Below are 22,508 nucleotides of genomic sequence, written 5' to 3' on the forward strand. Positions count from 1 at the left end.
CAGGCTATGTTACAGTGCTTGCTCTTTTTATGGCTCTATCCTGCAAGATACTGAGCAGTTGTGACCTGTTGTGCACCCTCAAATCCTGTTGAAGACAGTAGGAAGTGTGGGTGCTTAGCCCTTTAAAGGATCAAGCCCTTAGGGTAGAGTATGCAAAGATGAAGTGTTATAATTAGAGTGCATAAACACAAGTTTAGCCTTCTTATTTATTGTAAAATCTCTGCTTCTGGCATATAATTTTATTCAACATCCACAGACCTTAACCATTTATTACTTAGCACAGAATAAAAACAGTTCATCTTACACACTAGATTTGTTTTCCTTATTTCAGTTAATATTTGATTTGTACCTTTTATACAAAACACAAGAACAATTTACTCCAATATCCCATTAAAAACATCATTTATTGAGTCTAAGTTTGAACACCATATCCTTCACCCATGATGGCCACTGATAAATATTTTTCAGTTGACAAAATCTCATACAGCTGCATCTATAGTATATCCTCTGTTTAAAACTTTTTGTTATGGAGAAGAAGTTACAGTAGTAAGGGTTGTTCTAATAACCGAGCTAAGAGCAAGAATACAGTAGCCCAACATCAGAGGTAGACTTTTTAGTCACAGCTTCATGGAAAGAATGCAGCATTTCACAGCTGTGGTATAGCATCACATTTGTGGTACTACATTTAAGGCTGAATCACTTGTCTTCTATTAAAAGGACAGAGCTCTAGAAATGGGGGTCTGCCTGTACTCAAAAAAGCCTGAGCCAAAGCCTACTGAAGTCAGCGGGAGCCATTCCACTGAACGCCTTCAATGAGCTTTGGATCAGGCCTATAGATCTTTTTACCACTTGTCCCTGCTCTGCAACTACTTTAGGTATAGGGCATTAAGTCCCTGGAGAAATGGAATACCCCATGCTGCTCACCACTGCCCCACTCATCAATTAAGGGAGAAGAGGTAACTTGTTCTGAAGGGAGTCCTACCCAGAAGAATGATGTATCCCATGGTTCCCAACCAGGGATACATGTACCCCTGGGAGTACGCAGAGATCTTCTGGGGATATGTTAACTCATCTACATCCATTTCTCAACCTGGGATCATAGCATAGGCTTAGGGGAGTTGCAAGTGCAGGGCTGACGTTAAGGGGTGGCAAGCAGGGCACTTGCCCAGGGCCTCACACAGCTAAGTTACATGTTTCAGCCTGGGGTGGCAGGGCTTGGGCTTCGGGAGTATAGTAGTCTGGAAAGGGTGAGAACCAGATGTCTCCAATTCTGTATAGGAGTATGTGTAATTCTGTGGACAAGTTAATGATAGGAAGGTAAGGATGGTGTAATTCAATTTGTAAAAATCTCCAGGCTCGTAAGTTCAATAGTGTCACCCTCTGCAACATGGCAGGAAGGACTTGATACACCCCCACACTTGGTGGAATTTTAATAATACCAAGTCATTTGAAATGGATTACGGGTTGGGTATTGTTTGAAAGCCCTTTCTCTCACGAACACAATGGTATCAACATGACAAACCTAGAACAATTATGTAGATATATATGTGAGAAAATGTTTTTAAAAAATCAATTTTTTTAAATTTATGCTTTAACACAGGGATGCATTGCTTAAGTAGAGATTGATTTTCGGTAATCCTAAAGAATCTAGCCTTGACACTTATAACTGAAAACATTTATTCCTCAAAGTCACCATCAGTGTTGTCTCAGTCTAGGACAGTACTGCTAGACATGTCACACTGATCCTTGTCTGTGCCACTCCCACACGTCTCTGTACAAGGCAGGCTGCTGGCCAAACATTTGCAGATGGTGAGCATCCGGTCTTTGCACACAAGCATTTGATGAGCTGCAGGATTGATTTGGAAGCGCATGGTATTTCACATAACTGCTATAAAGTGATTCCCAACTTGACCCATTTCCAATGACACTATGATCAAAATGTCCACCAATCGGAGGACCTGGGAGGGGACGAACAATGAATCCTCCCTGCCACACCACGGAGGGTAGCACCTTGAAATTATGATTCTGCAAATTTTTACAGATCAATTGACACCTCCCTTAGACCTTTCTATCACTAACTTGCCCATCGAATGAGATTTTACTATATTATGTACCCAGACTAATAGAGGGCAGGTACAGCAGCCCCTGAAGTCATACAGTCAGCAGCACCTTTTAAAATCTTTTTTTCTTAAAAGCAATAATTTAAAAGGGTTATTGCTAGGCTTCATTCATACATCTGAAATTGAAACTAAAGTGTAATCTCTGATAGCCCCTGCTAGAGAAAAATGGCCAATGCACCTATGCCACAATGACTGCATTTTAATGAGTCAGTGCACTGAAAAATGTTTTCCCATCCTCTTCTAGGGGGATAATGCTGGGCCCTCCAGCATAATGACCTTCAGACCGATGTGCTCACAAAGCAGACAGTCTAGTTGTAGTGTTTCAATTCTTAACACCAAGTTCAAATACAGGCAGTACACTTGTTTACCTAGGCTGGAACAAATGTTTTAAATCTTTTTTAAAGACAGCTGATGTGAACAGTGGTACAGCCCTAGCAGTCTTAACAGGGACTTTCAGAGCTAATACAATTTCTATGGGCACTTCTACGGGCTTGGTACTTGGCTTGAATCTAGGCTGATTACAAAATACTTAAAAACTGCACTCTAAAATACTAAGGTTAGAACAAAAGGAGACAAATGCACAGATGAGACCTGTATTTTTCTACTCCCTCGGCAGAAAGAAATGGTAGGTTTGATGCAAGCCATCTGCCTTTTTATTGAGAAAGATAGCAAACTGCTTCTATGATTATGCAAGGTAATGCTCAATCAGTTCATACTGCAAATAAATCTCAAAATTTAGGGCCAACTCCAGTTTGTTTGTTTTTAAATGCAAGTAGTCCCATTAATTTACTAGGAGAGCTCATAGGAGTAGAATGGAAATAGTTACGTGATGACGGATTTGTTGGGGTTTTGTTGTGGGGAGGGTTTAGCTAAACAACTTTAGCTCTGAAGTTCGTGAACTGCTACAAATTGTGGCATAACCCTGCTTGACCTCAAAGAGCAAAACATCTTAGCAAAATTAGTAATATAGAAAGAATTCTGGAAGTCTATAAACATTTAATGTCAAGTTAATGTTTCCAAACAATTTTACCTAAAAACTATTAAAGGAAGACCATCATCTGGAAAAAAACTCACTTCTGTCTGAATGTATCTACTGTTATGATATCCAAGATTACAATAACTAAAGATTAAATAATTCCATTTTATTTTGTGCATCTGACTGTACTTTGTGTGGTCAATTTCACTGTTCCAGTGGACCTTTCACACAGCAACAACCAACTAAACAGGAAAATGGGATTGTACAATCACAACAACTGGCAGGAGGACTTGGACCGATATAGTGCCTGATGCTACTTTTAATTAGTTTATAAATTGACTAAATTTTACATTAACTGTCTCTTTAAAGTGCTGATTTATATAAAAGTGAAAAAATAACTTCTCATTTTAACCACTTCACAAATGTTAACCCAGTGTTTCTGTATTATGCTGTACAATAAAGACTCAAGGACATTTTATACATTTACATTTATAGAGAACTGACAATAGCTATAGCCTACATAGGTGGGCCTCAATCCTTTGGCACATCTGTAACTTTTCTCAATGCTTATTTAAAAAATTGTAAAAAAAACCGCCCAAATTATTTAGGCAGACATAAAAAGGTTTAAGTGACCATGAAAAGATGACTATATGGCAGGTATTAACATTGGCTTGCATTTGATACACCATTCTGTGTTATGCATAATCTAGTAAGCGTCATTACAAATGCAACAAACCAACAAATAGACACACCAGTAAGACTGTTAGTAACGCTTGCAGAGATGGAAGGACAGGGGAAAGGTATTCTGTTCATGCTAGTAACATGTGAATCAAGAACCTGATTATGATGTCTATTCAAAACAAGTGGCAAGGTAATATGTCTCTTTTGCTGTAGCAGTTTATTCCATTTTCCCCTCCTCTCTGGTTATTGCTATGATCACACTAGCTGTTAAGTTCTACTTTTCCTCTTATCTTCAAAAAGACTTTTCAGCATGTAAACCTGAACAGCTGAAACCACCACCATGACTCCCAAGTTGACCATGGACCAAAAATTCACTGTGTCAAAGTTGTTTTCTTGTATATTTCGATCACGAGCTTCAAATGCTCTGAGCAGCGTCTGAATCTGGAGGCTTTTGCTTAACCTGGCTTTGACATTGTTGATGGATTCCTGGTAAGGAACAGAATAGTGGTTTTTTAGACTGTAAAATCATTTGGAAGGAAAGAAGTACATTTTCTGCTAATATCAGTACATATCACACTTCTCACTTTAAAAAACACTATTATTCACATTGCTGGTTTTTATTTGTGCATGTGTCACTACCACTTTTTCATTTTGCAGTTAGGTGACCGTTACTTCACTTATGAATGTTACACATTATGAACTTTTCATTATTTTTTGTTAGCCTTATTGTGTTTATTTTCATGTGTTTGAATTTAAATACATAATATTTATCCCAGGCTCTGATCATCTTAACAAATCAATTAAAAAGAATCCACAACTATTTAACAAAAGAAGACCCCACCCGCTGAACAAAGAGACACTTAGAGCAGAATGCCCTAAAGGTAAACAAATTTGGGCTATGTTAGACCCATGTGGGACATGAAGTCCAAAGATGAGGCGCTCAAACAGCCCTCTATCTAATGACCTATGGGGGGGAGGGATAGCTCAGTGGTTTGAGCATTGGCCTGCTAAACCCAGGGTTGTGAGTTCAATCCTTGAGGGGGCCACTTGGGGATCTGGGGCAAAATCAGTACTTGGTCCTGCTAGTGAAGGCAGGGGGCTGGACTAGATGACCTTTCAAGGTCCCTTCCAGTTCTAGGAGATGGGATATCTCCATTAATTATTTAAAAAAATAATTATAATGTACTGTGTCAAGCAAGTATCTGATATGGCAACTACAATATTAGAGGAAAGACACCACACTGTTGGCCCCTGAAAGTTTAGATTAAATTTTCTAAACCAGCACTCTACTTTGTGTAGAACTAGATGGACATAAACCAAAACTGTTATATTTAGATTTAACAATCAAAATTAGTCAAGTCATTTCACAATGTACAGCTTCAAACCAGCATCATTGCAAATCTGTAGCTTTAAGATATCGCAGTGGTCCATTATCTGTATCAGATGGCTCATGAACAGTTCCATTCTGCACTACTGGACTGCAAAACAAAGCTAACTGTTCTCAGCTGGATTATCTGACCAAGATACCCTTTAACACAAAATGAGCTAGCATTAGCGTACAATGTTGTTTTTTATTGATTTATAAAGCACCTATTGACACAGTCAAACTATGTTCAGGTAATAGGTAACTATTTCTTGAGAGTGTTCTTTTACTGCTTATTCTGTTGACTGTTTTCTCCTATGTATTTGTATGGCCTCCAGTTTAAAAAGGAGGACTGGCAGACTTTGTCTGAACGTGAACTCAGATTCTGTTTTCTGCTTGTAAAAGTTGTTGGCATTAACACCCCCCCTCTGCTTCTTTATCCTCCTTTAGAAATTAAGAGTTAATATTTCTAATTATAATCTTTAACGTCTGTTGGGAAGTGAAGGATAATCTAATTTTCAATATTTTAAAATGTATTTAAAATAAATACAGAAAGAATTTGGCATCTTAAACATTCTATTAAGTGTTGGTTTGTGTTAGGAAAAAGATCTGTTTTTTCATGTATTATAGGAAATAGGACCTGATACACAAACTAGATCATTTTCTACATGGATGAATAGTCTGGGGGACAGCAGATGGTATGTAAATACATTTTTAGTGCATGCTGATTTGCTTTTTTGGCAGGCCTTTATTTTCTCTGTCTAACTCAGTAATTTCAGGACTCAGTATTGTAGCCTGCTAAGACTACTGAAACAAGCACAGGCATAGCCTTATTGTCCAGGACTCAGTATTTGCTTCAAAATTTGTGTAGAGGAACTTATACAATAGTATGAAAAAATTGGCACAGCAATGAGTGCAAGCTTCTACACCTACAGTGAACTGAATGCTGTTGCTAGGGAGGTGGAAAAGGCTATGACTGGGATGCAGGCAGTGGAGATAGCCAGTATATGGTTTTAGTGATACCACTTAAAGCAAATGATGTATGGAGTGCCCGGAGTTAGGATTTTCAGTTATTCTGATTTCAAACTAGGAGCAGGCTGACTCAAGTGTGCTTATGAGTCCAAACACCTGCACCACAATTAAACAGCCTCTTAGCCTGAGTCAGCTAGCACGGGCCAGCCATAGGGGTCTAACTGCAGTGTAGACATAACCAGTGAGGTTAAATCACTTGCCGTGGGCCACACAGGAAATCCATGGCAGAGCTGGAACTAGAATCCAGATCTTTTAATTCCCAATGCTGCTCTTTAACCACAGGCTCCCCTCAATATGGGACAGAGTGAACATAATGTCCTATGAGGAGCACAGCTGATCACACTGTTTCCCAGCTGCTCAGGCCCTCACATAGAACAAGACTAGGCATATTCCCATGGCAGAATGATTATATGAGTTTTTCAGATACTCAGACCTTAACCATCTGATGCTGTAGAGCACAATACTTACCAGAATATCTTCAAGTTTCATATCCAACAGGTCTGTGCCTGTAATGTACTTCTTCCAATCCTCTAGTTCTCCTTCTCCCATATTATCTAGGATCAATTCAAAGAAAATCACCTTCTCTGAAATGGTGCTGAATGTGTTGTCAAAGCAGAACATGTAATCTCCATCTTCTGTTTCCACCCTGTATATGAGCAAACATACATCTTTAAACTACAGTGTATTTTTAATGTTGGCTCTAAACTTACATTTTTTAATATTCTTCCTTATGTGATTATGACAGTTATGCAAACAGAAATAATTAGATATGCTATACATAAATACAAATAAATGAAATGCAAGGACACACTAGGGAATGATATAGCACAACCAGAAATTACATGTAAGAAAACAAACTCAGATAATGTTAAATCTTAGTATGATGAGTAGTAGCTTTCCTTCACTTTATTTTTAAAAAATTAAAGCTTGAAAGCTTAATGCTCACAACCACTTTTAAAAATAAGACAGCAGCCACTTCTAGCTATGGAAAATAGAAATACCTTTTAAAAGTTTAAATTGACCACTGGCTGCAAAAGGAGCAGAGGGGATAGAATCTTCATCTTTACAAATGGTCCCTGCTCCACTGAAGTTAATGTTAATTGTATCAATATTAGCCCCAAATATTTGAGAAAGTAAATTTGGTATCATTGTTTAAAAAACAAAAACAAACCCTGGAAAGAGATCAGACTGCCAGTATGCCAAATAAACGATTACTTGAAATAGTGAACAGTTTACTTTAGTACAGAGAAAATACCCTGGCACAAAGACCTTTTGGAACTCCACAATAGGGAGTGCTTGGCTGTTGACTGCCAATAAACAGACCATGGCAAGTCAAACATCCTTCACTCCTGGAGGAACCTATCTATGAAGTATTAATAGACTAATACAAAATTAAGAGTACTTATATATGAAATATTTGTGTGCTCAAGCTGCTTTGTAAAAAAGCCTATAATATAAAAATTAAATAACAAGCATGTGAATTTATCAAGCATTTATCAAGCTAACAAGTTTCTTATATTCTACATTCAAGGAGTGATTTAGGTTAACAATACAACCAGTTTTTACAACTGTTAAGAACTATGATTTAAAATACTCAATTCTAAGTTTTGTATTTGTTTGAAGCAACTATAATACTGCTGTATATAATACTGAGTTTCAAGTTTGGAGATTTTAGACTTACGTGTGGACTCCATCTGATTTTCTCTGATGAAAAACTAGGATTTCACCTTTTGGAGATTCCAAGTAAAAGTCAACATCTAATCCTGCTCCGTCTAAAACCTGTAAAGTCAGCAAAAAAAAACAACAAAAAAACCCACACTCTTGTCTGAGTTGTTGAAAAGAAACACTTTATGTAAAGGAATCGATACTGGGAGAATTTAAAGGGTGAATTCATCTACCCTAGAGTTCAAACCAAGTTACCTAGAACCAGGTTTTTGCCAGAAAGATGCTACACATTTTCAAATTCCAGTATAGTCATGACTAATCACGTTAGGAAAGGAATAAACTGAGCTTTTTCCTAACACTTTCTATTATTGCTTTCTCTAATGCAATTCTACCAATGGTGGTAACAGTGGGAAAACTAGTATAGACAAGGCATTGCAGGATATTTATTCACTGTGTCACCTTGAACTGCTCTGAGCAGGCTTAGAAAGCATGGTAGTAAGAATGCCAGCACATGGTCTACAGTAGCACTTCCATTATAGATATCACTGGTGGAGCTGTACCAGTGTTGGTTAAATGGTAGGAAATTTTAAGTAAAATCTCAGTGTAGATAAGGCTTTATAATATAGATCACACCTAGAACTTTTCTAACAAGAATAGTATTTAAAGATGGTTCTGTCTAACAAGGTTTCAACTCATGTAGAAACATTCTAAGGGCTTTGTTGTTGGAGGATCAGAGTTTGTAGTGCAGGAGACATGCCCACTCACCACGCTAGTTACAGCCATAGAAAAGGGGATTCCAGTGGTTTTCTGCCTGTCGGGAAATACTGCAGATTTAGGATCCCAATCCAGCAAGATGCTGAGCATTCTCATCTCTCATTAAAGTTAAAAGGAATTGAAGGCATTTAGCAGTCACAGGATCAAACCCTTTGAGCTTGTCAACACTAAAAAGTTGTACTGCTTTAACTATACCAGTATGAATGCAGTTATATTGGTATAAAGGTGCTCTTTATACTGATATAGCTATTCCCACATGAGAAGGAAAATAAATATACTGGTATAAGTTATCTTTATACTGGTATTACTGGTCCATACTAGGGCTTTTATCATTATAACTATTTTGGTTTACAAAAAAAAAAAAAAAAACACCATCTTTACTCAAAACAGTTAAACTGGTACAACTTTTAAGTGCAGACTAGGCCTTTCTCACTCAGGACCCAATCCTGCTCCTACTGAAGTCAATGGCAAAACTTGCAATGACCTCAGTAGGTGCAAGATTGGAGGTTTACTGAAAAGGAGGAGGAAGAAAATAATTAAGGAAAAAGATTACAAGAATGAAGAGATAAGTAGTAATTTAACTTTGATATACAGAAGCAATATGATCTGAGCACACTGTATCAGACTCTCAATTTCATATTGGTTTACTATATTGTGAGTCAAAAAGAAACTATTCTTGTCCTTTATCCATTTATTGTGTCAGTGCATCTGAAAAAATATAGAAATCTGAAGGCAGGTGAGAGGATTGTGAGAGTTTTTTTCACATTTCAACGTACCTTTGTATATAGGAGAGTTTGCGAATCTAATTAAAAATAAGCAGTCCCATCTATACAGAAGAATTGTGTTAGCCTGAATTGCAGCCTGGCATTTGTGTGATAGCAAGGTTAAAAGATGGTACAACCACACAGTTAGGAATTACCTACTGGTGAGTTGTGGGTGGACATAAACAGTGTGTAAGGAGTCAACCGTGTTAGTTAGAACCTAGTTGCAAACAGGGTAAAAATCTGTTGTGTAAACAGTTCCTATAAGTCAACAGCTAATTTAGTATAAAAACAGTGCCTGGCAAGTTATAAAGGTGATCATACAGACAGCTGGGGGGGGGGGGGGGGGGGGAAACAATAGAAATGGAGCGAGAACAGAGAACACTACATATTCGCATGGAATTGCAGGAAGCAGATTACTTATTTTAACTCTGCTGGACTATAGATCCCAATCTGCTGCCTAAAACAGACCCTATCATTGTTTTGCAACAACAAACTTTTAGACTCAGACTTTAAGGTCAGAAGGGACCACAATAATCATCTAGTCTGACCTCCAAACATAATTGCCTCATCAGCATAAAACGGACCTTAACTTTTTGCCTGCCTGCTACCATCTGCTTGGTCCTTCAAAATCTGGAAGACAGACATAGTTAGGTGGGGAAGTGTGCTGTGTGAGGATCTTTTGCATAACATTTGAACCTGAGCTCCTGGCAGTCCTATGTGGACATTAGAGGCCCATCTAGCATTTTCCATGATTTTGCCCCTTGGCCAAAAGTTTCCATCCTGTGGTGGGGGTTGGTTTCCAGACGCACCTCTGAGATCGCTGAACTAGGGTTGCCAGTTTTGGTTGGACTTATTCCTGGAGGTTTCATCTCATGTTATAGTCTTTAACTCCTACAGACTCCAGGACAATCCTGGAGGGATAAAACCCTAGGCTGAACCTCACTGTTCACTCTGCCTTTCCCAGGCCTATTTGCCCACCCAGCGCACTGAGTAACTTCAGTGACAGGCAGGAAAACTCCTGCGTTCCCCCTTCCCGTTACTGCCAATCGCTGGGGTGCGCGGTCCCGGAACGAGCTTTGTGCCCGGCTAATAAATCTTCCTGACAATGGAGCCAGGTGGCCTATACAGGCCGCGCTGCGAGAGCACCCAGCCCTCCTCAGCCTACCGGCTGTGCATGCGGGCAGGGCCCGCTCCTGCCTGGCGCCGCGGGAGGCTGCTGCAGCGACGGCGGCACATCGAGAAGACCGGGCGGGAAAGCGGATCTCCGCCACGCGCGCAGCGGAGGATGCAGGGCCGGCTCCGCCCACTGTCGCTAGCCCCGAGCCAGGTCCCCTCACCTGGTACTCGACCTCCAGCGAGGCCCCGTGCCGCATGGGCTGGAAGAAGCACTCCTTGCGGCCGGCGGGCAGCGTGAAGGTGAAGTCGCTGTCCAGGGAGGAAGCGAATCCGAAGGCGCCGGGCGGCAGCAGCAGCAGCAGCAGGTTGTGGAGAAGGAGGAGCAGGCGGGACGCTGTCCCCATCCCCGCGGGCAGTGCTGGGCCTGGCACGGCGCGCTCCGGCTCTGCCCGGCCGACGGGAACAGGATGTTCTCACGGACACGGATGACTCCAGCCTGTCACAGCGCCAGCGGGCTGGCTGCGGGCGAGAGCAGCCGGCCCTGGGGAGGAGCAGCAGCCCGAGCCCCCAGCCCAATGGCATAGCAGCAGCCACGCCCCGGAAGCGTTCTCAGCATCGCCTTGCTAGTGCACACACCTCCACCGCCCCATAATGCTCCAGCAGCCGGGAAGAAGGTATTGCGCTGCCAATAGGAAAAGGAAGGGATGATTTTCTTCAGGGACTGCCCCGAACGTTCATTTTCCGGGGTATGGTGGGAAATGTAGTTCGATTCCGGTAGCAGTGGGCGGATGTGCCCAGACATCAGACTACCATTCCCAGGGGGCCAAGAGGGGAGGAAAAGGTAGGGGGACGGGACAGTGAAATGCGCATGCGTAGTAGGAGAATTAGGGCTGTTGCTGTCTCTGGAATTCAACGGCCCGCGCAGTTCGAACGAACCGGCGAAGACGGGGCGCCTTTCGGGACAGCTTTAGAGCGCGAAGAACCCTCGATAGAGATCAGCTGCGCGCCCCGAGGGGGTGCGCGAAGAAGCTGCTCTACAGGGGCTTTTCTGGCGGTGCCAACCCCCTTACTTGGGGGAAGGTAGGCGGGGGGCTCTGGGCTGCACGGTCATGGAGCTCCCGCAAGATGGGCCCGGGTCTCTCTCTGCGGCAGTTCTGAGGGGACAGTGCCAGCCCGGCTCGGCGGGATCCCAGGCAGGGCAGGCGGCGGCGCCGCTCTTGCTCCCGCCTAGCCGGGGGCTGTACTGGGAAGTGGAGAGCCGCGTTGCTGAGCAACGCGAAGTGCTGTTCCCCGTGGCCGGGATAGGTTTCCGGCTGGTATCTGACTGGCTTGCCTGGGTTTTTAATGGATTTGCCCGAAAAATAACGTAATCTGCAGGGCTTTTTCCGTGGGTGGAAAGATTGGCATTATTAGCCCAATACACTGGATAGCTCATGTAGGGTTACCATATTTCAACAATCAAAAAAGAGGACGGGAGGAGCCCCACCCTAGCCCCGCCCCTGCCCCTTCCACTCCCTCCCACTTCCTGCCCCCTCAGAACCCCCAACCCTCCCCCCCACTCCTTGTCCCCTGACTGCCCCCCCAGGACTCCACACCCTCCCTAAGCCTCCCTGCCTCTTGTCCCCTGACAGCCCCCCCCCCCAGAACTCCTGACCCATCTAAACCTCTCTGCTCCCTGTCCCCTGACTGCCCCCGCCTAGGACCCCTGCTCCTAACTGCCCTCCAGAACCCCACCCCCTACCTAAGCCTCCCTGTTTCTTGTCCCCTAACTGCCCCCTCCTGAGACCCCCCCCACCTGTACCCTGACTGCCCAAAACCTTACACCCCCAACCCCAGACAGCCCCCACGAACTCCCTGACCCATCCAACCCTCCCCCCTGCTCCCTGTCTCTTGATTACCCCCCTCCCCCAGAACCTCCCTGCCGCTTCTCTGACCCCCAGCCCCCTTACTGTGCTGCAGAGCAGCGTGCTGGACAGCGGGGGAGGGCAGCAGGGTCAGAGCTCCAGGCGAATGGCCGGCGATCTGTGAGTGCAGGGAGGGCGGGGGAGGGAGGGAGGGAGAAGAGGGGAGTGGTGTCAAGTTTCAGGAGGGGGGAAGTGCAGCTCTGGCTTTGGCTGTCGGAGCCCCGGCTGCTCTGTAAGCCGCGCGCACGCTCTGCATGGGGAGGGGGGGAGGAGGGGAAGTCCGGACATTGACAAATTCCCCCCAGTTGCTATTTTTAACCCGAAAAAGCCGGACATGTCCGGGGGAATCCGGATGAATGGTAACCCTAGCTCATGTTAAAAGTCCCGGTGTCCAGCTAAAGATGCTGCAGTGTTCCCACTTCTGCAGTTTAAGCGATAACAGATGGTAATTGTTGATAATACTGTAGCTGTGGGCCCACCAACACGCAAGCCCACCGTGTGTGTGTGTGTGTGTGAGAGAGAGAGGGTTTGAGTTAGCTAGAGTGAGGAGACTGGGATCTTCTCAATCTTATTTATGTGTTATCTCTTTAGATACTATAAGTGGCTGTTGAAGCGGGGGTTGCAGGGGTGGTTGGGGGTTGAGGTTGCAGCAGGCTTGCCTTATAGTGGGGGTGCTGGGTTTTTTGCATTTGAAAGGTGGTAAACCTACGCAGTGGTCACCAACCAATCTATCACAGTCTCCGGCCGCTAAAAGTCCGGCCGGGCCAAGGCAGGCTCCCTGCCTGCCCATACCCCACACCGCTCCCGGAAGCAGCTAGCATATCCCTGCATGATGGGCGTAAGGGGTCTCCATGCGCAGCTCCTACCTGCAGGCACCATCCCCGCAGCTCCCATTGGCCGGGAATGGGGAACTGCGGCCAATGGGAGCTGCGGGGATGGTGCCTGCAGGAAGGGGCAGCGCACTGAGATATGTGCCTGACCCCCCAGGGGCCCCAGGGATGTGCTGGCAGCTTCCAGGAGTGGCGTGGGGCCAGGACAGGCAGGGAGCCAGCCTTAGCCCTGCTGCCTGAGGTAAGTACCACCCAACGGGAGCCCACACCCCAACCCCCTGTCCCAGCCTTTAGCCCCATCCCGGAGCCTGCAACCCAAGCCCCCTCCCACACCCCAACTTCCTGCCCCATCCCAGAGCCCCTTCCTGCACCCAAGCTTCCTCCCAGAGCTTGCACCCCTTCATCCTGCCCTGCACCCCTGCCCCAGGCTCAGCCCGGAGCCCCCTCCACACTCCAAACCGCTTGGCCCCAGCCCAGAGCCCGCCCCCTCCTGAAACCCCTGCCCCAGCCTGGTGAAACTGTGAGTGAGGGTGTGCGAACGAATGATGGAGGGAGGAGGGGATGGAGGGAGCGAGGCAGGGTCTCAGGGAAGGGGCAGGGTAGATCCTGGGTTGCACTTAAATTCAAAAAGTGATCTTGTGCTATGGGCTGGGTAGGAGGGGTTCAGTCCTAGAGGCAGGGCTGGCACTGGGAGCAGAAGATAAGGGACAGGACACAAGGGTAAAGAAAGCACCAGGCCAAATTAAAACAAAATCTTTGTGTCAAAAACCAAGTGCTAATCTGATCTGAAAAGAGGTCATTGGAAACTCAAGCAACAGCCAGCACTGTGCAAGAACGTTTCTCTCCTCTCTGTTGCTGATACTTGTATAAATAAAGCTTTCTTCCTCCTCACCCACCTGCTTCTGTTTGCCTGTGTAATGTGTGGACGTGTAGTAGCACTGAGCACGCTCGCTGGTGAAATGCGCAAGCCTATTGGAATAGGGGAGAGTGAAGGCCCCTCTCCCCAGAATTCCCTGCCAATGTGTCTTGAGCCTGACTGGGAGTAGCCACTTTAAGGGTGAGATGAGAGTTCAGTCCCCTATACCCATTCAGTGCTCTTTGCAGCAATGGTTAAAGGTGATGTTTGTGATAAGGATAACTGTCCATAAGCTGAAGAACTCATTAAGTGTAGGCCATCAAACAGCTAATCTGGGCTGTATTTGAACTGTGAGTCACAAATCCATGCTGTAAACCAAAGAAATCCCATTGATTTTACTGGGAGTTGTGCCTATTTGCTTACTAACAGGTTAGGTGAGAACATGTATTTAAATACTGCTAGCAGATTTGGGAGTGAACATTGCTTAAATGTAATTCCACTTTCACATGAAGCTCAGTCCAGGCATGATTGAAGTGTTGCTGGCACAAGATCCAACTAGAGAAGGAGGAAGATGTAATAATCTGCTCCTTCTGTTACAGGAGTATGTTTGCTTATTGTTAATTCAGTTCACAAGGTGGGGGTCCTCTTGATCCTAAAATTTAAGTAGCAGCAGTAGCTGAATCTGTCTCCAAGGGAACAGTCTTTCCTTTTGAGATGGGGACCTCATTTTGCCCTGGACTACACTGGTGCACTCTGTGTGGGGCTACTATTGAAGATCACATGGAAACTTCAGCTAGTGGAGAATATGACATCTTGTTCCATAGTGGTGGTGTTAGGTGTGGTGGTACCTGGGTGATAAAAGCATCGTTAAATATACTTGCATGAGAGACACACAACAACTGTACTGTGTAGACTGTACTTGCTATCAGGTTTTTTTTCTGGTCTCAATGTCATGCATGGGTCTTCACTTATAAACTCCTATGTGGTTTGGGTTCTGGCTATCTTTTTAGATGATTCTCTCCTTGTGTAACATTCTGACCATTGAAAGTAGTTGCTAACTTGCTAATGGTCCCCCATCTGAATTGTGAGAGCTCAGGGCATTGTGTTTTCTATATGGGAGGTCTAGGTTCTGAAATTCACTTCTGCCTTGGATCAAAAAAAAATTAGGGCACCTCGCAGTGTCCATCTTCACTCAGGCCTTTCTTAAGTAAGTGAGATGCACTGACAGTTAAATATTTATTTCTATTGTGCAGTGTTTCTTTAATTGAAAAGAGCAGATGTGCCTAATGACTATCAACAGTACATATTTTATAGATCATAAATAAGCCAGTTCTTCATTCTGTACTATTCCTATTCTATTTCTTTTATAGAAAATAAACCTATTCTTCAGCTATTTGTACATAGTACCCTCGTATGCTTATTCCCGTGACTTCTCAGGCATAGGGAAGATATGCTTATTAAAACACAAATATATTTGTTAACAAAGAGAATAAAGAAATAGCCAAGTAAAAGCAATTGTATATAGCTATGCTTTCAAGTTTTTATTGGTATGAAAGGAGGCAATAAGTGAGACTTTGCATGTATGTAAGGAAAACAAACATACATAAAACCTTTTAAAATGTTGAAAAAATATCTGCTACTTTCTAGAAATAGTGTACAATGCTGTTAAACTAAATTTTAGTATTATAAACTTATTTTAGACAAATGTAGAGTACCAATGGAATCCAACTTACGGATTTACCATAAAAATGATGATGATGAGGAACTTTTGCTTGCAAATGTAGAGGCATTAAGGAATCAACTGAGGAAAACCGAGAGAAATCTACAAAATCTAGGGGAAGAGCTTTCCAGGTATGTGTGTATTTAAAAACAAGAAGAGAACTAGGCCTTAATTGAGGGACGGGCAAACTTTTTGGCTTGAGGGCTGCATCGGGTTTCGTAAATTGTATGGAGGGCTGGTTGGGGAGGGGGTTGTGGCTTGGCCCCCACCTCCTATCTGCCCACCCTAGGACTCCTGCCCCATCCAACCCACCCTGTTCCCTGATGGCTCCTCTGGGACCCCTACCCCATCCACACACCTCCGTACTCTGTCTCCCGACCATCCCCAGACCCCCACCACCCCATCCAACCCCTCCTCTCATTCCTGACGGACCCCCTGGGACCCGTTCCCCATCCAACCACCCCTTCTCTCTGTCCCCTGACTGCCTCCAGAACCCCTGCCCCTGACTGCCCCCTCATCCAACCCCCCCTCCTTCCTGACTGCCTCCCGGGATCCCTGCCCCCATTCAACCCCCTTTCCCCCCCCCGACCACCATCCACACCCCTGCCCCCAGACCACCACCCCGAACTCCCCTGCCCCCTTACTGCACTGCTTGGAGCACCGGTGGCTGGCAGCGCTACAGCCACCTCAGCCTCACCACCGCTACAGCCACACCACCGCCACCTCAGCCTCCACCATGCAGCACAGAGGACCGGATCAGGCCGGGCTCTACAGCTGCACTGCCCCAGGAGCTCACAGCTCTGCTGCCCAGAGCATTGCTGGGGGTGAGCTTCCCGGGCCAGGAGCTTGGGGGCTGGGCAGGACGGTCCCGCGGGCCGGATGTGGCCTGTGGGCCGTAGTTTGCCTGCTCCTGCCTTAAGTCTTTCCAGTTGTTTAAATCTATATTATTCACTATATTATTATAACTCATTGTCTTTATTTGTGTTTTGTTTCTGGTATATTTGATAAAAACACTACTGGGGGGGGAATGCTTATTATTGTTTTGTTTTGTATCCTAGTACTAGTTCGAGTGAGCAATCTGTCCACAGCTCTCATTTCAGTGAGTTTGTCGGACTAACACTGGAAGATCTTGTTGAGCCGAGTTGCACTGAATTTCAAAATTATTTAGCTCATAAGAGTGCTGGTAATATGTCCCACCAGAGCAGGGATTCTCAAAGAAAATCCCAAACCAAGGTATTTATTTATATTTGTTTTGTTTTACACACTTGTGATTATGAACGTTTGACTTTATCCTTTCATTTGTAGGCTTCTCAGCTAATATATAGCAAGCACTGGGGAGTTAGGCATGGTAACATATTATTTCTATGACTTAAGTAAGATTGGCCTACAAAGATTCATTGCTGATATACATATATTTTTTACCTCAAGTCTTACCCAGTGTCCACTCCTTTTAATAAAAGTATGGAACAAGAAAATGAGCATCTTAGAGAGAAGCTGAACACACTTCGAGATCAAAATGCCGCTTTGACTTCCCAGAACCACTGTCTAATGAATAAAATTGAAACTATCAACTTTGAACTGACTCAGTCAAAAACAAGAGTAAGTATTGTAGAAATATTACTTCTGAGGAAATTCTGCACCAAAAAATTAAAAATTGTGTATAATATTTTAAAATTCTGCAAATTTTATTTGTCAAATAAAAGTGGCTCCAGCATGGCCGTGGGGAGCACAGGCCACTGGCTGCACTGAGGTGGGAGATCACCCTGAACCCTCTACCTCCCCCAGTACAGGGACTCGGCAGCGTGGTTGCTGGTTGCACAAGGGCTGGACCTGCCCCAGAAACACCTTGGGGCTCTGTGCCAGGTGTGGGTGGGCAGGCTCAGCCGATCAGGATTCAAGTGTGGAGGGGCTTAGTGTGTGGGGGATCCGGGTGTGGGGTGAGAGGTTTCTATGTGGAGCAATCTGGGTGCGGGTGGCTCAGTGGGAGATCTGGATGCACAGGGGCTCACTGGGAGGTTCTGGGTGCAGGGGCAATGGGACTCTGCAGGAGATCCAGGTGAAGGTGGTTGGGGCTCAGCTGGGGGGTCTGGGTGTGGGGGGCTCTGTGGGAGGATCCAGATGCGGAGGAGTGTGGCTTGATAGGGTGGGGGTCCAGGTGCAGCTGGTTGGGGATCAGTCGGATGGGGGTCTGGGTGTGGAGGGTTTGTCAGAGGGGTGTAGGGGAGTAGGGTTTGTCAGGATGAGGGTTCGATGGGTCTGCTTAAGGGGGGTGCTTCAGCTGCCTGCGGAGGAGATGCTGCATGCCGGGCTCCCACTTCCCCCCCATGATTCCCCATCCCCTTTTCTTCTCCACCCCCCTGCCCTCACTCCCATATTCCCTTCCTTCTGCCCTATTCCACCCTCTCTTCCTTCCCCACTGCCTCTCCCGTCCCCCCCAACCTCCATTCCCTCACTTCCCCGCTTACCTGGCCCCACCGTGGGCACTAACTGTTGCACAGAAAACAGGGAGACGCCCGGCATACAGAAGGGGAGCACAACTGGCACTAGGAGCCAGGAGTTGGCGTTCAGCCGCAGAGTCTGGAGCGGAGAGGCATCCTCCTTCAGCTGGGCAGCTCTGCACTTGCAGAAATGGGGGTGGTGGTCAGTGGCACACAACCCCATGTTTCCCCCCCCAAATGACTGTGCCTATGGTCGTCCCCGCATGCGGCTTCCCGGCTGTTTTCTGCAGGGAAGCATAGGAATGGAGGGGGGGAGGGGATTTGCGGATTTTCTGCAGGCACCTAGTCACGTAGAATCTCTCCAGGAGTAAAGGATGAATATGTGGTCTCTAGCAACACAAAATATCTTAGAAAAATAAATCCCTGGTAACTGTATTGTAGTTTTGAGTAGAATATGTCTGTTCACCTTGGATTAATCTATTTAAAATCTATAAATACTCAATCATTATTATTTATTTATTTATTTGTATAGTAGTAGCACCTAAGAACCCTAGTCATGTACCCATTGGTCTAAGTGCTGTACAAACAGAACAAAATGATACTCTGCCCCTAAAAGCTTACAATCTAAGTATAGTAATAAAGATGCCCTGTAACCTATACAAGAAGTAACTTGGTAAATTTTTTAGCATTATACATAAATATATATTCAGTACATCTGCCTGAGATAAATTGGGCTCCTGTATACATATTAACAATGAGAACTGAAGAAGTCTGGTCTTGTTTCCAAATAAAGAGCAATATGTCTGATATGTAGAGAAAGTGAAGATGAGTTATGAGGGCATATTGCAGACCATGGAGAGAGGTAGACTGTTTATATAATTTACACATATATTTTAAAAATTCAGGTACTTGAATTAAAGAAATATTGTTTTGCTTGTTTTTAGTTTACACAGAATCTTACTAAAATCTTTGCAGACTACAGCACTGCAGGAATAGCGTGAAACGCGGTTACTGAGAAGTAAGCCACTCTATTGTGTGCATGTTGGTCTGCAGAATAAAGATTATAGTATATTATAATATTCAACAGTGTTTCTCAGACTCCATCCAGAGGACAAGTGATGTTGGAGAAAAAACAAAGAAGAGATTAACAGCTAGTGGGGGTGAGAGGGCAAAGAACAAACTCCCGTACAAACCAGAAAAATGAGTAAAAATGGAGGAATATTAATTTTTGGAGGAAAAATTTGAGACAACTGTAAACAAATTCTTTTTTAACATACCAAAACAGAGTGGAATGATACCGATGACACTGGCAATGTGCCAACCCGAAGGGAAAGCTTGAAGTCAGTGAATGTGGTGTGGAAATGTCCTGGCAATTTCTATAGCAGGGTTAGGCAGACAACGTCATTCAATTATGCAACAGACCTTTTGGCACAATTCATTTTAGGGTATGTTTGCAAATTTTAATGAAGTCCCAAATATGTTTATATTTCAGATCTCTTTTCTTGAATCAGCTCTAGGTACCCATTCAGTCAGTATTCCTATGTTAGAAGAACAGATTGCAAATTTGGAAGCAGAAGTTACAGCTCAAGATAAAGTCCTGAGGTAATAAGTGTACTTTTCCCCTCCCTTATAAACCTTTTGGTCTACTTGTTTAATTCACAGTTTTCCCCAGGAACGGGAAATACAGATTGCTTCCAAATCTAGTGCTTTTCATCAGAACTATTATGAAGTTTTGAAATCTGTCCTTGAGAAATTGCCGATTATGTGTGTTATATTGGTGTTTTATGTTAGTGTATGTAAGATATGATGATAATGTGTTCTAAGAATTTAAAGTAATTAATGAAGATTTGGTAAAATAAACAAACTAAAGAATTCTAAAATAAATTACTAGTTTATAACGTGGGGTAAACATAAATGATTATATATACATTGCAGAAATATAGACATTTGTACCCATTGTACAATGAGCAAACTTTTTGTTTTCTCAAATATATCCACTTACTACACTAGAATCAATCATGGCTGTCCAAATAAAGCTTACCCCCAAAAGTTGTCTGTCACTAAAGCTGACAGCCATACACCAGTCCACACGTTGACTTACATGCTTCATTTGCTTAGTTATACTGTAAGAGCTTGATCTCCCCACTGAAACAGAATTATCGTTGTGTAAGTAGCATTTGATTTAGCCCTTTTGGACACACATGTAATCTTCAAGACCATAGAATACTTTAAAAAACAAACAAAATTTTCTCCTGGCAAACAAATACGAAAAGTACTCCACTTTCGCAATAATATTTTCATCTTGTCATCCGCGTGAAACAGACTTGCTTAAGCAGAGAGATACACAGCTGCTGCATACCCTGTTATGGAAGCAAGTTGAAACACTTTCTTCGCAAATATATTTTACATTAGTTAAAAAGACCCACAGATATATAAAACAATGTAATGATTCATGATAGAGCACTAAGATCTCCTTTGCACTTAGGGTGGCAGGAATAGCACAAGGATACACTCAGTCCTCTGTCCCCTGCATTGCTAAGGATAAAACAGATATTCCACTGGTCACTACTACGTATCTCTATAATGATGATATACAAATAAGGCAGTGTCTTACAAATAGATTTGGAAGGATCAGATTTTTATCGATAAATGTTGGTAAACATCAATTTCACTATACACATACAAACTACCAAAAAAATATTTCCATAGATGATGATTGAAATTTACTGATAGGCAAAGTAAGAAAAATGTTGCTTGAGAACTTAGAGTCAAAATCCAGTGATTTAGACATTTGAATTAGGCTTGTTAGAAATGGGCTAGGAAATGAATAGTAAAAACAGGTATGATTTGTTGAGTTAAGGATATTTGACATGTGACGTTGACAGTTTGTGTGTTAATGGTTTATAAAAACTTCTAACTTTTGAATCTCAATGTCTTCTGTCGTTAAATAATTGTCTGACCTCCTCCACGTAATTTTCTGCAAAATTTCTGTGAAATTTAAATAAATAAAAGTCTGAGAAAGTGCTTAAATATTTATATTATCCCTCAAAATTATAATCAAATATTGAATTCTGCCAAGCCTGCTTATAAATTCTGACTCTGAATTTTGTGTAAGGTGACTTTCCTGATTATTATTTTATTATATATTTGTATTGTGGTGGCACCCAGAGTCCTGGACCAGGGTAGGGCCCCACTGTGCTGGATGCTGTACAAACAGATAGTAAACAAAAATTCCTACGCCATATTGATTAAAATGTCAATACACAGTTTAATAAGGATGCAAATAGGCAAAACTTGCTTTACAAAATAAGTAACTTTATTAATTTTAATATCTTTAATTGGTTTAGTCCTTATTGTATTAGCTCAAATACAGGATTGTCTCTTTCTTTGGACAGAGGCTGGCAAAATGATTTCCCATATATCAGACTAGCTAGTCCTCCAATTGAACTTCATATATGGAAAAGAAAAAAAATGCTATTTGATATCTATCCACCAAACCAAATGCTTCTGATATAAAAAGCTCCCTGTTAATTTAAAAAAAAAGTTGTGGTCTAATAATTCTTAATTTCTTTTTCTAGAGATGCAGAAGATAAATTAGAGCAAAGCCAGAAAATGGTGGTAGAAAAAGAACACATTTTGCAAAGGTTTAAAGAAGAATATAAAAAATTGAAAACTGATTTAATTGAACGAAGCAAGCAAGGGAAGAGGTGATTATATAATTAAAGACAAACCTTTTTTAGTAGAAAATATTTTACTAATGAGTGACAAAGAGTCCTGTGACACCTTATAGACTAACAGAAGTATTGGAGCATGCGTCTGACGAAGTGGGCATTCACCCACGAAAGCTCATGCTCCAATACTTCTGTTAGGGTACATCTATACCTCCCCCCCTCCCCGACTAGTGTAGCCCAGGCCTTAGTCTATAAGGTGCCACAGGACTCTGTCGCTTTTTACAGATCTAGACTAACATGGCTACCCTCTGATACTTTACTAATGAGTAAATACCTCTCTCCCATTATTGAATATTATTTTGTGCCACCGAGTTGTCTTTTCTTTATGGGTGTATTGTAAAAGAAAAAGGGAGGAAAATCAAGTTTGTTTAAAGGTGACCTACAAGATTTTTTTTAAAAAATGGAGCGGTGTCCTTTTTTGTTTATTTATTTATTTTTGATCCTGGCAATATCCAATGATCCCTGTTCCAGTATCACACATTAAAATACACCTTTATTTATGTGATAGGTTTATTTAGCTAACCCTTTTTTTTTTATC

The 22,508-nt window shown here is 43.2% G+C and overlaps 2 protein-coding genes across 18 annotated transcripts in view; one reads left to right on the top strand and one right to left on the bottom strand.

Annotated features, from left to right (window-relative positions):
* Positions 1-192: 192 nt before the first annotated feature.
* TMED5 (transmembrane p24 trafficking protein 5) lies at positions 193-11,068 on the bottom strand. 4 transcript variants are annotated; one of them, XM_065555565.1, is made up of 5 exons: positions 10,713-11,068; positions 8,603-10,286; positions 7,854-7,951; positions 6,641-6,818; positions 193-4,263 (listed from the first exon to the last, which is right to left on the bottom strand). In XM_065555565.1, the coding sequence occupies exons 2-5, from the start codon at positions 8,705-8,707 to the stop codon at positions 4,045-4,047; spliced, it is 600 nt and encodes a 199-aa protein (XP_065411637.1). In that variant the 5' UTR covers positions 8,708-10,286; positions 10,713-11,068; the 3' UTR covers positions 193-4,044. The 4 variants fall into 4 exon arrangements, with proteins under 4 accessions (XP_065411637.1, XP_005311965.2, XP_042696518.2 ...); XM_005311908.4 differs by having other exon boundaries at positions 8,603-8,648; positions 10,713-11,065; XM_042840584.2 differs by having other exon boundaries at positions 10,185-10,286; positions 10,713-10,992.
* Positions 11,069-11,145: 77 nt separating this feature from the next.
* CCDC18 (coiled-coil domain containing 18) overlaps positions 11,146-22,508 on the top strand; it is a 70,352-nt gene continuing 58,989 nt past the window's right edge. For 5 of the 14 annotated variants that reach the window (XR_010590008.1, XR_006172273.2, XM_005311909.5 and 2 more), the window contains exons 1-6: positions 11,343-11,571; positions 15,782-15,932; positions 16,860-17,034; positions 17,230-17,400; positions 19,732-19,841; positions 21,818-21,946. Coding sequence is in view for 12 of the 14 variants with exons in the window: in XM_005311909.5 (XP_005311966.2) it covers positions 15,799-15,932; positions 16,860-17,034; positions 17,230-17,400; positions 19,732-19,841; positions 21,818-21,946 (719 nt within the window). In the remaining 2 variants the exon portion in view is untranslated. The other 9 variants (XM_005311911.5, XM_065555562.1, XM_005311912.5 and 6 more) reach the window with 7 other exon arrangements.

The sequence above is a fragment of the Chrysemys picta genome, chromosome 8 (genome assembly GCF_011386835.1).
Source record: "Chrysemys picta bellii isolate R12L10 chromosome 8, ASM1138683v2, whole genome shotgun sequence".
In the NCBI taxonomy this organism is placed as follows: Eukaryota; Metazoa; Chordata; order Testudines; family Emydidae; genus Chrysemys; species Chrysemys picta.